The following is a 17,430-nucleotide window of genomic DNA, read 5'->3' as shown; positions in this document are numbered from 1 at the left end:
TTTCTTTTGAGCAGTGTATATTGCGTAAATACATAAATCGCGAAAGTTGTAGCAATTATATACACGAGAGACGAATGCGATAGCGTAACTTTGCATTAAATAATGACATACAAAATTTACTATAGCTCGCTCGACCTCGTCGTGAAAGCCACTCGTGTCAGCATTAAATTATAATCGCGTCTCGCAAAAATCTTGAAGATATTCGCAGCATATTTGCAATGATAAGTAATGACCGAGTCTTCGGCGTATTTAAATTGCAAAAGAGCACAACGGCGACGATGCTGCTTCGAGGTACGGTGTTCGCGTTAGGCAATGCGCGAGAGATGATAATTTGACGTGAAATATATGCCAGTGTCGTACTATTCACAATACCATATTGGTCAGATAATATCATGTTCTTCGACGGTCGACGTAAAAGATAGGTTCGAGTCGAATTCAATGGCTCTCGGGTACTACGTTCCGCTTGGACCTGCGACCATCCGTACGCGCTTCGGGCTTGTTTGAGATCTTGTACATCATATAATATTTTCTCGCAATATATAACGATATCGAATGTTTCCCTTTCGCAATCGAATAGCAGATCTGTGCGCTCTCGGCGAAGATCGTCGCGGCTCCAAGCACGGCTCTCATCTTCGAGTGCCCTCGCATCATCGTACACCGGCACAATTGCTATCGCAACGATATTTGTTGCGCCAAATTGAATTCGAGGAAAAGAAAGATGGAGCACATTTTCTTGTTCTTTTTTTTTCATTTTGATTACTCTCTCACTATACCATTAATTTGTTTCTCGTTGAGTCATCGGAATATACTTTCACACTCGTAATCGTTAAACCTTCTCACGCCCGACATCGAATCGCTTCTATACACGCATGTAACGTTCTTCTGTACCGTCTGTATCTTCACTTCCGCTTATTCTCGTCTGTATCCGCCGTTGGACTTGTACACGGTGCGTTAAACTGTTTCGTTGTCACTTTCGCAAATGCTCGTTGTTCTCCATACCCAGTTTGATTGATTGATCTATGCTTTCTCGCGAACCCCCCACGAGAACTCCAAGACGTACTAACTTAGGACAAATTGTAGGCAATTTATTATTAAATAAAATGAAAAATAAATCGACATTTGAAACGAAACGGGAAACGTTCCCAAGACATTTGTATTGTATTGATTTACCATTTAAACATACAAACGCACGTACGTATGCACCGAATTTCGATGCGGCGTCACGACCTTTGTAGAATACGAAATGCTGCTGGATTACAGGTACGTACAAACAGATATTGTTAAATGAGTAAATATTAATAATAATTATAATCGTCATTATTAATTACAATTAATAATTATAATTAAGACACCCGTCTCGGATAATAAGGGAGGTCCAGGTTGGAATTCTGACTGAGGTAATATTTTTCGCAATAAATTCTTTACAGCGTGTGCTTCCAAAGAAAGTCGATTTAGAATATTAACAAATTCATTGTCAATTTAATTATATATACTATTTCAATAGCAGCTTAATACTGTTTCAAGACCGAATGTTATCGTCACGCAGTTTGCTGTGTTGAAAATTGAAAAACGTACGCAAAATATAATTAAGCAGTTAAATCCAGCCTAATCGTTAATGATATTTCTATTATTTGTGTGTTAATGGCATTAAACTGTCGAATTTAATGATCATTAAGAAAAGTTCATACTGTAACGTGAGTTCAAATGAATGTTGATACATCAAATACTGTGTTACTTGATGCAACGTTTAAATCAATACCTAAATTGCTCACAATGTCGAGTTATTTTTCCTTGACTGGGGAATTTCTACGTCTTGGTAATAACGGAGAGTGTAATTGCTAGTCAAGGTAATAAGATCATTGTCAGAATAAGAAAATCGGGTCACCAGACGGTCGCGTTTGTGTACTCATGTCAGTTATCAAAAGTTGCGGCATTTATGACAAATTGATGCTATCCGTAAGGGCCTAAACAAAATGGTTATCTTATACTTTTAAGACAATTATTGTGCGCTACTTTATGTTGTATCCCCGATTTCACAAGGAACCAACGAGAATGCTGATATAAGCAGCTTAAGCAATTTTATTGTAAAAACACCTGCGAAAGATCGAGAATTGCGCGACCGAGTCGCAGAAACCCGAGCGCGCAACATACATTATTTTTCGAGAAGTTTGAGGACCGATTTTTAACGCTTTGTATGTAAAATCACGGCGTGGCTGTAATTTCCTATATAGAGAAACTGCATATAATTGGATGCTAAATGTTTCATGGTACATTTGCGCAAGACGTCTACGGCACAGATTACTGTAAATTGCCGTCATTTCCATCATTCCTCTCGACCCATGCGCGACGTTGTTCGTCGTTTGCCAAAAATTGGAGCAGCGCTCTTTTACGAGAGAAGGCCCTTCATCAAGAAGATTTCCTGATGTATTAGATATAGTTTTATGAATAGAATGCCAATTCAAATCTTGATGAAGCCTCATAAATTACTTCTATTGCGGCTAGCCTCAAGAGGAAACCGTATTTCAAAGACGGATCATTCTTCTACTGCTTCCTGTATCTGTTCGCCGTCCGAGTTCGCCTCCCCGACAAGGAAACCACACGCTTTTGTGATAAAGCACTCGAAAAATCTCCTGCAGCAGCAATTCGATTACTTCCAGAGAAAAGTAAAATACGTTCCCGTCTCCCGTAAATCGTCTTACATCGTAAATCTAATGTAGATCTATCGCGCGGTGCCCCGGAGGAGTAATATTTTTCTACGAAAATTCGAGAGAATTATTTTCACCTCGAGTCACATCACGTCGAGTATCGTGCTGCGCACAAGAAGTAATTGCTCGGCCGTCACAAAAGAATTCGAAAGTTATCAATCGGTCTTACGAAATGCTCTTGTACGAATTTTGAGCGTATCAAATAACGATCGGCACTTGCGACCGACAGGGATCATGCGGCACGAGGGTTAGTGAACTGCAAATAAATCATCCCTATTATACCGCTCGGTGAAACAGGTATTCTGCAATGGTAGACGCGATCAATTACGGATTACGGACAGGTGAACCAGGAACGAGCCGTTCCCTCTTCTGCGTCGAGGATGAAATAATACGGTATCATTAGGCGCGCATTTATTTCCAGTGTCCCGGGCACGTCCAATCCTGGATCGTGATCCATGCGAATGGATCCATTATCTCAACAGCGTGACAAGGCTGTGGGCAGTCTGCTAATACGGCAAGGGACGGACGTGACGTAAGCTGAGGTCACCCACGCACGGCTGCTCTGATGCAGTCTCGCCGTGCAGTTTCGGCACACGAACCGCATCAGGAATCGATGCTGCCTGATGCTGTGCCGCGAAGAGTATTTCGCCATTTTCCAGCTTGCCACGATCACATGTTTGCTTTCGTGATCGTAATGAGCACTTTGAAAAACTCGCTTTACATAAGTCTCATCGAAATAGACTACTTCGATCCGATTTATAAGAATATCGCGGATCGACAGATCTGTGAAATTGACATCCCGAAAAGAGAAGTAAAAAAAAGATATGACATTTGATTGTCCACAATGTGTTCGCAATTATCCATAAATAATTATCTGTCCACCATGCAAAAAAAAAAGATTAAAAATAAAAGGAGTTGAATACATTTTACCATAAGAGCACTCCTAAATGCAATCTTTTTTAAATCACACGTAGATTTCGATTTGTCCACTTAGGAGTGCTTATAATGAAATTTATTCAATTTTTTGTTTATTAATTTTTTGCAAGGTGAACAAAAACCGATTGTATGTGAATTCATGTATACAAATTGTGGATAGTCAAATGCTATGTCAATTTTATAAAAATTCGCATTTTGAGATGCGACTTTTCAACCACGCAGACCTCAGATCAATAGTTATTCAAACGCATTTATAGATGAGACAAATACAGGTGTTGTTTCAGAATTTTTACTACACTTCCGTATTTTTAGAAAGAACGAAAAATTGAGTCCACAAGGGAATTCAAGGAAAGGATGTGTATTCTTTTCGTACTTGTTAAGAATACGTCAACAAGGGGAAAACCGTCAATTTACCGAACGTACAAGAGTTTACTATGGTAAACAAGTCGTAACCGGAAACTAGCGTCTTAACTAAAAGAGCCTCATAAATGACAATTACGCGTAGGCGTATAAAATAAAAGGGCTAAAGAAATCTTCTCTGACATCGTGAGAAGGTATTTTCTCTTGCAACCTTCTCGTACTAGAACATTTTCCATCGTAGAGTTCATCATTATTTCTCATACATTATCATCTATTATAAGACAATACCTTAAGCAAATATTCATAGAGACGTTACACACATAACACAAACACACACACAGGTAACTTACGAAGAAATTGTCGCATTATTTTTCAATCTAAAATGTGACTTGTGTAATATCGCATCTGTGACTATCGTCGCTTAAAGAGATCAAGGATTCGTATATGCGACCAAGTGTAGTGAACTTTTAATCTCTATTCGCACCGCGCGCGGGGCTCAATCCTCTCGAATCAACTTTGACCAAGAAAGAACAGTGATGAAAGAGCATGAGTCGGCGACCGAAGATAAATTGAATGCAGTTTAATTCTTCCGTTCCCGTTGTAAGGACGTAATCCTTCGCATGCTTCAACAACGACACCAAGGATTACACGCGTCAAAAAGATACTCCAGAGAGCAAATTTAAACGTCACTTAATCATATCTATCCACATTCATCTTTGACAACCGCGTTGTGTTAAATAATCATTTGTATTCGTGTTTGAACACGACGCAGAAAAGCTCTATTATTAGAGATGAGAATTATTTGCTGTTATCACTACTTTTTTTTTATCAATAAATAAAACATGAACTTTTTATAAAACATTATGTATACAGCGGTACATTTTCTTCTCGGTGTTTCAGGAACTACGGTAAAATTAAAAATTAAAACGTAGATACCGATTCTATGCCGAACAACGCGCACGTCCGAGGAAGTACAGGGGCACGGCTTTCTGTGTGCTCTGCGATTCACCATTCCAAATGTTTTTTTTTTCCTTTATAGGATCAATTTAATCGCGTGTGATATATAGGTCACGTTTTGTGCAACGCCGTTCATTCGTGTCGCCATGGGTGTGTCGAAGTTCGCATGCGACGCAAACCGAAGCGTACGCACCGTAAACGTAGAATATCGCGACGATCTATCTCTCATCCCCCTCCCGTATCGTCATCGTCATCGGTCCAACTACCCTCGCAGTCCCCTCCCGATGCTCGTTACTCCTGGCTCTTCGTATCCGTTCGGATTGGACGGGTACGGCGCGATTACTCTATCTAGTGTTGTCTCCGGAGCACTTTAAACCAGCCTCGTCTCGTGCCAAACTGTGCATCGTTCGACATCGGCGCAGGATACTTACGAGCACGTTCTCCAGTGTCAATGACCTCAATAGTATCCTGCGTAAGACCAGGATACGATAATCTCGAGTCGATGTTTAAACGGAGCGAAAATTTCTGGATGCAGAGATAAAGAAAAATCGAATAGGCACTTCAGGAAAGCGTATGAGAACTCGGAGGGAAGATTCCAATTGTCTTTGTGCCAGTTCGGGAACGAAGGAGAGAATGATCGGAACGTATATTTCTGGCGTGAGACTGACGTATGCCGATTGAACTAAAAGGTGGTGGGCTGATCTCGATGAATGCAGGTGATGATAGATGTATCCATATCGTTGTCGCGGAGTGTGACCCATCGCCAGCGCGTTTCCGCCAGCGCGTCCTCACGTCCGTTGACGCAATATACGTAAAGTGAAAAACGTGAATCAGAATCGGAACGCAAGCAATCGCGATGAATCGCGTCGCAAGGTTCTACAAGCTGCTGGCGGTTTTCCTCTGCTACGAAGGTAAAGTTTCGAAATCGGGGGGCCGCACGTTTATCGCGCGTTTAAATCGTACGCGTTTACTCGAAACGTAAAGACACAATTTTCAGAAGATGAGACAATTTCAGTTCTGTGTGTGAGATCGCTGTACGAGGAGCGGGAACTTAGAATTTTCAGGCGCAACGCAGACGGCACAACTCGCTGATTGCCATTTAGTGCGAGGCAAAGACGGGCTAAATTCGAGACTGCCGCCGAGAGAATAATTAAATGAGGGAATTTTGTTTACTCGAGCAAACGCAGTCGGTCGCCGCTGCTGTTTGTGTACGAGGAAAGGGGGGAATAGATAACAACAACGTATCATTTTGTTAACGCGCTCGATCGTCACGCATAATCCGGCGGAAAATTACGCAATCTCTCCGGAAATTAGTCCCAATGTGTAATATCACTTTACACGCGACGTCTTCTCACAGGCATTTATCTACAATGTTACGCCGCCGGAATGGGTAGATCAATAGAAATCAGTCGGAGATTTTTCAAAATGTCATTTCATACCGCCGGTTTTTCAGCCTGCAGCTACGGCTTCACGCTGGAGGAGGATAAAGAACCGAATTACCTTACTGCCGGAGTGGGAGAGTACGCGGTATTTAATTGCGATCTTGACTTTCCGCACGAATTGCCGATTCCGTATATTCTTCAATGGAACCGCGACGTAAGTATAACAATTAAGAACTCGCAACTTTTCACCAGTATCGTGCAAATTCAGCAGAAACATTATCATAAAATTCTCATTTTCCTCCCTCTCTCTCATATTATTGACGTAGTAGCCTCATTGATTGCCAACTTTATATGTTGTTAGTATAGTCCAATAAACGTAGTCCGATAGACAAATTCGTAAGATAAATGCCATTGAACAAAAATGCAAAACAGTACTACATGTTGCATGATCGAAATAATATTCAACGCGTGCCGTGGATTTTACCTTGGACCAAATGTGCACGTATTTATTATGCAAGTTCATTATTCAGTAATTGTAAAAGCTACAATACAGACACGCGACATCCGATATGATTTACGATGCGACACATTGACCAATTTAATTTGGAAACAAACTAGTTTTATTTCAGAATGTAAGACGTACATATCCGACTCTAAAACGGAAAGGCTGCAATTAAAAAAAAAGATTATACAAAAAGTATAATGAGTCTTTTTAAGAATACTTATGCTTTTTTTAAGAAGACTTATTACATTTTTTTATGTATAACAAGTCTTTCGTTTTAGGAAAAGTTTCTTTAAAAAGGAAGACTTATTTTACGCGGAAATCGAGGCGACGCGATTCACTTCAACGATGTACATATATTATAAGATACCGCACGTAACAATGGTAACACGACGACATGCGATTGAGTGATTGACGATTAAATAGCGTTAAAGCAGGTTGTTAGTCGGCTAATTCGCATATGGACGTGCTTGCGCGCACTCGTCATCTTCCGGCGGAGACGCGGAGAAAAAGCGTCCAAGGTAGGGTGGGTTATTCGATTTCTTCGGAAATACATCCGATATTCCGTCGGCATGGCAATCGATCTGGATATGGATTTCCATGTCTTCTCGATTTCAAGTGGACATCTAATACACGAGAGAAGCTAACCTCGAGTATCGCGATAAAAGGACCGTAAAGATATCTTCGCGTATTGGCGAGCTAAAAAAGTACAGTTAAAGGAGAATAGCGACAGACGCTTAACAACTTAAGCGACATCGACGGAACTCTTGCGGGGAAAAGGTATCGGCTCTGATAATGGTAAAATGGCGAAGCGAATGAATTTGCTCGAGTACGAGACCGCGCTCGCGGATGTCGCCATTCGACGCGGCCGTACGACGGAAACGGATTGCACGTGGCTATCGCAGAATCAAGTGGAACTCAACTCTGATTGGTCCCTGATGCGTATGCAAAACAGGTGCTCGTTCCCTCTTCGTCTGCCCACCGTGGTAATTGGAGTACGGGACGCAAGGCTGCATTATATTTAGTCACGTTCAGTCTGCGACATGAGGGGACCAACCAGTGGGTCACTGTTAATGCATTGTCAGATGATTACAAGTGATTAACGCCATTCCCGTCCCCCCCCCTCCTCCGCCGTAGACAAGAGACGTATCCTCTTTTCGAGGATTTTGGGCCCGTCGTTGATGAATGTGGGTGTTACTGACCGGCGGGCTAATTAAGACGCCGCGGGCGACACAACGGGGGTCATTACGCTGTGCTCATTATTAGCGTGCGACCTTGCGTGAATAAAATCCAAATTTAACATTAGCCTTTAATTACTCGCACTCTATTTCCTACCGTAATTGCTCGCGTGGGCTCTTTTAGGTCCCCCGGGGTGGAATGCACCAAATAAATACCGTAATTACGAAGCAATTAAATTGCACACGTAAACTGCATTACGTAAGAGGAAACATCTTTACAAGAAGTTAACATAAATTAAATGACATCAATCAAGTTCACGCGCGGGGATCTTATCGATATCGGTAATTATACAAAACTTGAAAAGTGAGTAAGATCTCGAAGACCTCGCGCGAGCAATTAAGGGTTAAACCTCGTTAAATCGCGTGAGTCTTGTATTCCGCGAAAGGATGACTCAATTAACATAGCTGCAGACCCTATCAAGTTACGCGGTGTAATTTCCTTAAGACGTAGGTTCGCCTACGTTCGTCCGTATGTAAAAATCGGTCGTTCAGACGGTCGAATATCTCAAGGAGGAGCCAAAAGTAAAGTGATTCTGTATTCTAACAGAATCATTTATACATGCTTGCAGATTCTACGAAGTATGGATGCCGAGATACAGATGATTTTAATTGTAATTCATCGAGCCTCGCTTTTTCAGAGTCGTATAGTATTCTCTTGGTATGATGGACACGTCACGGTGGACCACAGTTACAAGGGTCGCATACACTTGCTGGACGATGCCGGTCAGCGCGGATATGGCCAGGGTAGCATAAACCTCACGAATATTCGCGAAAGCGATCAAGGCTGGTACGAGTGCAAGGTGATCTTTCCTAACAGAACGCCGAATTCGAGAAACAATGGCACGTGGTTCCACCTCGCCATTGATGGTAAGCTGGTCGCTCACAGTTCTTTTCGTTTGCATGTAATTAAAGAGTGCAGAAGACACGGATGAAACGGCAGAAATTTACTGACGCATTTATCGACTAAGTTTCCTTGGAGTGCTAAATGCAATTATTAGCATGTAATATGATTTGAATAATGTATTAATATTATCGAAGTATTGTGATATATATTAAGAATGCAATACGGGAACGTATTAACAGACTTTAATAAGACTAACCAAGATTGAATATTAAACTAGGTCAACTCGACGGGCGAGCTAACCGGACTTAAAGCTGTGAAATTCGCGTTCTAATTTTTTGGCAAGTAGGATATGAGTCTTCAAATTTAATCGCTCGTTTTAAGCATTTCCGACGTTCTGACTCTAAAGATAGAGAGCCTAATTTTGAACAAAGGATCTTGTTTCCCCCTTTTATTTGATTCCATGATGTTCATTACACGCAGTGATATACAGATAAAGTAATTCATTGTATTACTATATTAATCAAATTTCAAAAAATATTGTAAAACGTTTTAACAGCTAGACTAGTTATGAGAATTTTTACCGACTAAAAGTTTTTCATATATTATCTAAACTTAAAACTGTCGATTGTGTCGTTTAAGGGAAATCTCTATTTCATTCATTAGCTCCAACGGAATTCCTTTTTTTTTACGTTAAACTCTATTACTTGGGACGCGAAAGAAAACTGAGTCACTCGAATAACAGCTTATTTACCTTGATTTATGGCGGAAAGCAGTTATTCTTGCATTCAAGTAATTGCAAGGTTGTACCATAAACCAAACAATTTTTACAAATATCGCTACAAGACAAATTTAGATTACACTATTTCTGGAATTGTTTTGCATTTATATGGAGCTTATGGTAACAGTACATCATTAACCATACTAATGGTTTGTCTTAACGCGTACGCCAAAATGCAGAATCAAGAAATGCAAATGACTGGTTGTTTCGCGCTGTCAATATCGCTAGTACAAAGCAGTGAATAGTAATTGATAACGAAAGAAATACACTGTAACCCCGCTGCTGCTTACTAACCTGAATCCGGGCAGACTCGTTAAATCGTTCAACCTAGGTGTGTCGCCGTTTCCGACGACTGTTGCAGGTGATACCCTACTCGCGATACCACCTGTCAATAAAACTGCCATGGAAGGCGAAACGGTCGCGTTTGATTGTGTCGCGAAAGGAGAAGGTACAGTCGTAAGCTGGTTCCGTGAAGGAGTGTCAATCCCAGAAATACAGGTGCAGTTTCTGATTTTATAAGTATTCTCGAAATTTCACTGTGCACAAGCTATTCAAATACGAATATCGATAATCGATAATCGATTCGATTCAAATTTGAATTTCTGTGATTCGAAACTGAATTATTAAAAATTTATGAACTACTGAATCTAGATGGTTCGAATACGATTCACATATATTGTCGATTTAATTCAATTCGACATAAAAACTTCTTGATTTACAACATCTGTACTCGACACTTAAAATTCTTGAGTTTATTATCGCAACAGGATCTCAGAAGGAGAGCCACTATTGGTAGTGATGGTACGCTGGTTATAAAGTTAGCCGCCATGGGTGACCTTGGGGAATATACTTGTGTGGTGACTGGAGAGACTGGAGATCAACAAAGTGCATCGGCCTTTCTCAATGTTCAATGTAAGCACAGCGACGCGTGCATTAAACTTATACGTATACAATTTTTAATTTTATCCATGACAATTGGTAATTGATTTTCCCGTTTAGATAAGGCGAAAGTGATCTATGCACAACGAGAAGTCTACCTTCCCTATGGAAAACCAGCCCTCTTGGACTGCCACTTCAGAGCGAATCCGCCTCTCACGAATCTCCGTTGGGAAAAAGATGGATTTCTCTTTGATCCTTACAATGTGCAAGGGGTTTTCTACAGGAGAAACGGATCTCTCTATTTTAGTAAAGTGGACGAGACGCACTCGGGAAGTTACAGTTGCACTCCCTACAATGAACTAGGCACCGAAGGACCGAGCCCTTCTATTACTGTGGTAAATATATTATTATTCTTCAATATCAAAAGCAACAGAAATTGCGTGAAGATAAAAAAGAGATTGATCCCCCTCTCTCTCATGTTAACATTGAAAATATTGAACAGCCCACACCACAAGTGTCAATTGCTCTTTTACCTTGCAATTGTATACCATATGATCTACGGAATAAAATGAAAATACACTTCCTCTTAACAGAACACAACATTAGTTAATTTCTCTATGTGACTTACAAATGAAGAATAAAAGAGCGACAAACACTCGTAATAGACTGGTCAATGTTTTTAAATCTAATACAGATTGTTCGAGATACTGTTTATATTGTTAATTATTACAGATAGTTCAAAGGCCACCAATGTTTACTGTAACACCGCAACATATGTATATGCGAAAGTTAGGCGAGAGCTTGGAAATTCCTTGCGACGCCAGAGACGGCGACGATTCGCATCGACCAACTATCGTGTGGTACAAGGTACGTCCTATCAATCGCGTTAGTTATGTGTTATATGATAAATTGAATTAATAATAAAATTAATGAAAGGATGGATCGCCCCTATTGTCCGAGAGAACCAGCGTGCTCGGTGGCAATCTGACGATAGAAAGGATTCAGGAGCACGATCGAGGATTGTACCAGTGCGCAGCCAGCAACGAGGCAGCGACCGTCGTCGCGGATACTGAACTCATGGTGCTGAATGTTCCACCTAGAGCGCCATACAATCTAAGCGCCAATAGTAGCAAGAACGCCGTCACTTTGACTTGGATACCTGGATACGTGAGACCCAAGATGGAGTACTCAGTATGGTGGCGTATCTCGTATATATGTATTGTACAACTAAATGCTTATAACATTTATTCACCGAATCGTGTAATTCTGTCTCGCCACGTTTTCTGTAAGAATAAATTTTCATGCTAAATTAACGTGAAACGTACACTTTTGACGTAGGTACAGACCAACGGACACGTCGGAATGGAGAACCATGAAAATTTTGTCGAGAAAAATTACGGAAGCAACGGTCAACAACCTCAGCTCAGGGCGGGAATACGAATTCATGATACTGAGCCAGGACAAGCACGGCGATGGGATGTTCAGCAAGGCGCTTCGAGTATTCACTCAGCCGAGTAAGATTAATCGCCACGTCGGACACGTTTAAGGGCGATATGTGAAATGACCTAATAAATCATTTATATTTCTAGATGCTATTGATGCGAACTCGGCGTCGGAATATCGTAGTCCGCAAGGTGGGTAAAAACAATTTAACGACGGGCCTCATATATGGCAAAGCAAATGCAATTTCTCACGTACATACGTCGCGTATCTCTTGATAATTCAATTGAATGTTTCAAGGCTGTGACATGATTCTGTTTCAGAGATCGAGAGCATGGGACCGCCGCGCAACGTGAGAGTTCAAGCAACGGTCGAGGGTTACTTGGTCACTTGGGAACCACCTGATCTGGGTAGGAACCAAGTTAGACTTTACACTGTGAGGTGGTATAGAGGGCCATCCGAACATTTATATGGCAGAGCAGAAACAACAGACACTTATTATCTAGGTGAGTAATCATTGCGTAATAATAATTATTGAACATTTTAACTGATAAAGGTAATAATTGGCACCTACGACCGATACGTTTCAGTGAAAACTTTGGAGGAGGAAAGCTTCTATACTTTCGAAGTGGCAGCAATGTCCATTACGGACGATATCGCAACCAGCGAACGAGTCGGTTTGGAAGTACCCGCTTACCGTCGTAACAGAGCGATATCCATGGGAATTGTCGCCGGTATAGGTTTTCTAGCGGCCGCTCTGGCCGCCGTGTGGTGGGCGAGGAAACGATTCTGCCAGCCGTCTAGCGGAGAGAAGTAGCCGAGCAAACACGTGGGAAGCACGTGTGCCTACTCACAAACAAAATAGTTGTTCGTGCGAGTCCATAATCGATTATAAATATTCATGTCGCTCGCTACGTGCAATCACCAGTGTATGATGTCAGTTTAGAGGAAAGAATAGCGACATGCGTCATGCGTAAAGGCACAATCTTATAAAAACGCGGAACTGCCTTCGCAGACAAGATCTTCTCAGCACACGCCGAGATACAAAAATACATAAGGCAAGAGACCAAATAATATCTAGTATTATCACGCAGTGATGGCGAGGAGCGCAGAGGCTCTTGCAGCGTCCGCTCTAAGCGTATCTATTTGCCGAGCCCCGCGTTACTACCGAGTGTTCTTGCATTGCTAATTATATCCGTACTTTGTGTGCCGTTCAACAGCTTTATTAAGTAATTGCACGTTATAAATGACTAGATTTCATGCGCCAGGCTGCAGGTCGTCGACCGTCGAATACGAGTTCGTGAATTAAGAGGAATCGCACATATGCTTATTACGTATATACTTTTTCTATTGTATATAAATTATGCCCGCGTGCATACATACGTCTTCTTTTTTCACATATACTTCACTATTACTTTTACTGATTTTATTCGACGCGTCATTGTCGTATATGTGCTTGTATCATCACAATAGTCGCATACAATAAAAAGAGTGGGAAGCAGTACATCCTTATTATGTCAGTCACCTAATAACATCGTTTATGTTCCGCAAATATATTACGTATCTGCTCAGATACTGTATAAAGCAAGATACATATTATGCTCTGAGAAAATAATTTCCATATTTATCCCAGTCACTAATAAATATGTATATCTAGACCGTTCTCCAGGTCGTTGGCAGAATTCATATCTACATTGTAAAGCGGGATCGAAGTGAATAACACTTTATCAAAAACGATTTAGAAAAGTATATATTATCACTCGCTTGAAGTTCCCTGACACGCATAACCGCCTATATCTACTATTTTGCTCTGTTGAGTTTATGGGCGCTTTCCAGCAAGAGACACAGATTGACACAGTGTAGCACAGAGAATCATTTCACCTTTGTTTAATAAACAACAAACAACAAAGCTAAAATGATTTATTGTGTTATACAGTGTATATCGTATACTATATCGCAGATTCATGGGAATGCTAAAAATATTGGGGAATTGCCGAGATATTTTTGAACGTACATCGCAACTTCGTGTCAATCCCCGCGAATAACTTAAGCCAACAGCACACGATACTATTTTTCCTACTGGATTGCTTGCGAGAGCTAATAAGGATTCAGAGTTTTAAATCAGATAAGGTTCAATCCTTATTGGTTCTCGTAAGCAATCCAGTAGGAAAAAGCATCGTGTGCCGTTGGCTTTAATCTTGGAATTTCAAAAGTGTAAAGGAAACGCTAAACTACAAGGACGATGAAAGTAATTGTGCGAGTGTTGTAGCATGACATGTTTTATCTAATATCCAAGCAAGTAGGTATATACATCGATGCGCTAAACCGGGCGATTTTTCAATTAGTAAGTTTGACTGTTACAATATTGCAACTGTTTATGAGTTTTCCCTTTTATTATTTGATTTGAGGACAGTGTCGACTTCGTGCATCGTTAACGTTTTCTATAACTTTATTTTGTGAACAACGTTCGTCAATCATTCGTTTAGTTATTTTATACCCAAGTTTGCCAAGTTCTTAACCACACTGCGCCTCAAAATGTTTCCCAGAATGTCGTGTGATACTAAGATTTCTACACTCTTAATCTTGTATCGCGTAGTACTGCGAAATTAGAGGTACACGTTAAAATAAAAAGTACACGTAATTATGAGGTACACAAAAATCCACCAAAATGCACCGTGAATTTATAGACGGTACCTCGAAACAATACACCCTTAAGCCTGTACCGCCAAAAATTGGAGTACAGGCTTAAGAGTGTATTGTTTCTCAATCACTTGGCGAATTAAAATTATTTTTAATTAGAACGCGGAGCATGAACTACCAATTAGTCGTACAGTTTTTTAACGTTTCGTGCATTACTTTCTTCCAACGTGGCTTTAGAATGGGAATTCTCAAAGCTCAAGGGTTCGATAAGCCGTTGTTCACCGAACAATAGAATAGATAGAAAAGCGCTACAGATGACTCAAATTTGACGTTTGTCTGGTTTATCAGCACATGGATATACTAGCACTTACTTGAATATTTGATTAAATATCACGCGCTACAACACCCGCGTAACCACTCTAATTGCCTTTATATTTTTACGTTTTCTTTTAATTTCGGAAACTATACAAGATATTTCTACATGTTTGCCCACGCTTTTCTCCACTGTCATTTTTTCTGTCTACTGACCGTGATGACGTAGCTGACATTGTTTACATCACGTGTAAACGGCTCACTACACCATCACACTGATACCAAAGGCGCGCGAATTGTTTAGACACAAAATCTGGTAAATTGGCTTGCGGTCGATGCGCGTCTACATCGTCGCACGAGGCGTACATGATGGAATACCAGGTGCTCTTGCCAGCAAGTGTACGAGCGAACGTTGACGGGCTTCGTAAGCAGCCGGCTGATATTCGGTGAGCCACGACGACGATGCTTCTACATAAATGGATAGCGCTTTGCGTCGTGCCTGCCGGAAGATAATGGCTTCTTTCAGCAGCGCGACGAATCGTTAAAAATGATAAAAATCCAAAGCCGAGATGGATGCTACATTTACATTCGCGACATGTGTACAATTATCGAGGATGTAAAATTGTGGACCGCAAGGCCGAAGCAATACTAGTGCTCGAGAGATAGTACTTGAGAATTATCACATTAATTATAAGAGTGGTTGACCGTGATTGCGCACCCTTTCATTTTAAGATTGTTAGTCAAATGGTCGTTCGCGACTCTGGGAAACGGCCTTGGTAATATCGCCTTCTATACAATCATATTTTCCTTCTTCTGCTGTTCTTGGAATATGAATTTTTCTAATAATAAAATCCACAATAGGATCAACAAGAATATATTATCAGTATATATTATCATTTAAATCATGCTTAGCGTTTCTTACTTTTTACGTCTAGTAGACTAGAGAAAAAAAATGGAATGAACAACACAACGGGCCAATAAAAAAATGGAAAAAAGTCTGATTACACAATCATGTAATACCTAATTATATGTATATCATGACATCTGATTCTGAAAGTCACCAGTTCTTCAGAGATTTTTTTCCTTGAATGCTCGAGGTTATCTATTGTGGTACAACCGAGGGGGTAACCGCCGAGGGCATTGTGGTGTACAGATTTGCGGCATTCCTGGGCATTACTAGGCATTATAAAAATAAAATAAAATAAAATAAAACAAGATAAATAAGATAAAATAAGATAATAAAATAAAGTAACGCTCATTGGGCATTAGTGGGCATTGGTATACAAGATTTTGGTCAGCGGTTTTCCCCTCGGATACAACTAAATCTAATTAAATGTGTTAATAGAACAGTTAATTAGATCTCAATAGATAATAATATCAAATAACAGTGTCAGATCTCTCAAGATCTAATAATTTTAGAATTTTAAATCTAATTCGACATAATTACATGATTGAGACATATATAATGAGATATTTCCATTTTTCCCCGGGTCTTTATCAGTCTGCAATACGTTGCAGATGATATGTTATAAAATAATATCAGTGTTTGTGTTATGCTTTAAATTAAGATTAATTGTGATCTCGAGTTTCCATAAGCATCAATTTTAGCGTGGCAAATTTTACAAGTTATTTAAATTAAAACTCCTCAAGTGTACAATGCAACAGTCACAGATCCGATCATTTATTTTCAGACTAATGCTCCCTTGACCCTCTCAGAACTAAATTTTCCGGGGGCAATTGATTAAATTAAAGCCGATGAAAATTACGACGCCCGGAGGTAATATCCTATTGAATCTAAATGAAGCTAATAGGCATTGCATTCAAGTTGTCAGCGTAACGATCGATATATAGCGTGACATAACACATCTATGTGCTAAACTATGCTGAAAAGATACTGTGCCATCTTTTCCTTCGAAGCGCAATTTGGACTTTATGGCAAAATTTGTATCTACTTAATATATCTTTGATTATCGCTCAGTTTATCACCAATAAAAATCTGGATGTTTAAAGCTTTTAACGATTGAGGACTAAAAAACCAATGATTGCTTGACTGATTAGTACGAAAACTTCATCATGCTAGGTAAAGTAAAAAATCATACTATATATGTATAATGTATAATGATCGAAATATTATATATAGAAACACATGAAATCAATCAAGTTAAAAATAATTTGTGTAAAAACTTATTGTCTTATAAATACTACAGTTATATAAATATTCTGTTTTTATACTTTACTGAAAAAATATAAAACAACACAATTTACATTCATTAAAATATAACATACAGATTATGAAGAACATGCGTGTAAAAAGTTGTGCAAGTGTTGCAAGCTTGTTTTTATCTTCCGATGTATTTAAAATTCTGTTTCGTAATTCATTATACATATATGTGCAATCTTAATATGTATATCCTCAATTATGAGGTAGTTTTACAACGTTTCGGCCAGTAATACTGG

At 39.9% G+C, this 17,430-nt stretch overlaps 1 protein-coding gene across 2 annotated transcripts; it reads left to right on the top strand.

Moving 5' to 3' along the window:
• Nucleotides 1–5,263: 5,263 nt before the first annotated feature.
• LOC105567854 (protein turtle) lies at nucleotides 5,264–13,525 on the top strand. Of its 2 annotated transcripts, none has more exons than XM_012023072.1 (12): nucleotides 5,264–5,869; nucleotides 6,412–6,554; nucleotides 8,719–8,947; nucleotides 10,064–10,200; nucleotides 10,470–10,614; nucleotides 10,702–10,976; nucleotides 11,314–11,448; nucleotides 11,518–11,777; nucleotides 11,920–12,095; nucleotides 12,171–12,215; nucleotides 12,345–12,527; nucleotides 12,612–13,525. In XM_012023072.1, exons 1-12 carry the CDS (start codon nucleotides 5,815–5,817, stop codon nucleotides 12,836–12,838), a joined length of 2,010 nt encoding a protein of 669 aa, XP_011878462.1. In that variant the 5' UTR covers nucleotides 5,264–5,814; the 3' UTR covers nucleotides 12,839–13,525. The 2 variants fall into 2 exon arrangements, with proteins under 2 accessions (XP_011878462.1, XP_011878461.1); XM_012023071.1 differs by having other exon boundaries at nucleotides 10,034–10,200.
• The last annotated feature ends 3,905 nt before the right edge of the window (nucleotides 13,526–17,430 follow it).

The sequence above is a fragment of the Vollenhovia emeryi genome, unplaced genomic scaffold (genome assembly GCF_000949405.1).
Source record: "Vollenhovia emeryi isolate VEMERY1.0 unplaced genomic scaffold, V.emery_V1.0 DF939133.1, whole genome shotgun sequence".
Taxonomy (NCBI): Eukaryota; Metazoa; Arthropoda; class Insecta; order Hymenoptera; family Formicidae; genus Vollenhovia; species Vollenhovia emeryi.
Note: the sequence above shows the minus strand (reverse complement) of the source record. Positions and strands in the feature narration are given on the sequence as shown.

Coding starts and splice junctions, on each gene's coding strand:
- LOC105567854 (XM_012023071.1), top strand. CDS start 5,815: ATGAATCGCGTCGCAAGGTTCTACAAGCTGCTGGCGGTTTTCCTCTGC. Junction 12,096..12,170: donor TCGAGTATTCACTCAGCCGA/GTAAGATTAATC, acceptor TTATATTTCTAG/ATGCTATTGATGCGAACTCG. Junction 12,528..12,611: donor AACAGACACTTATTATCTAG/GTGAGTAATCAT, acceptor GATACGTTTCAG/TGAAAACTTTGGAGGAGGAA.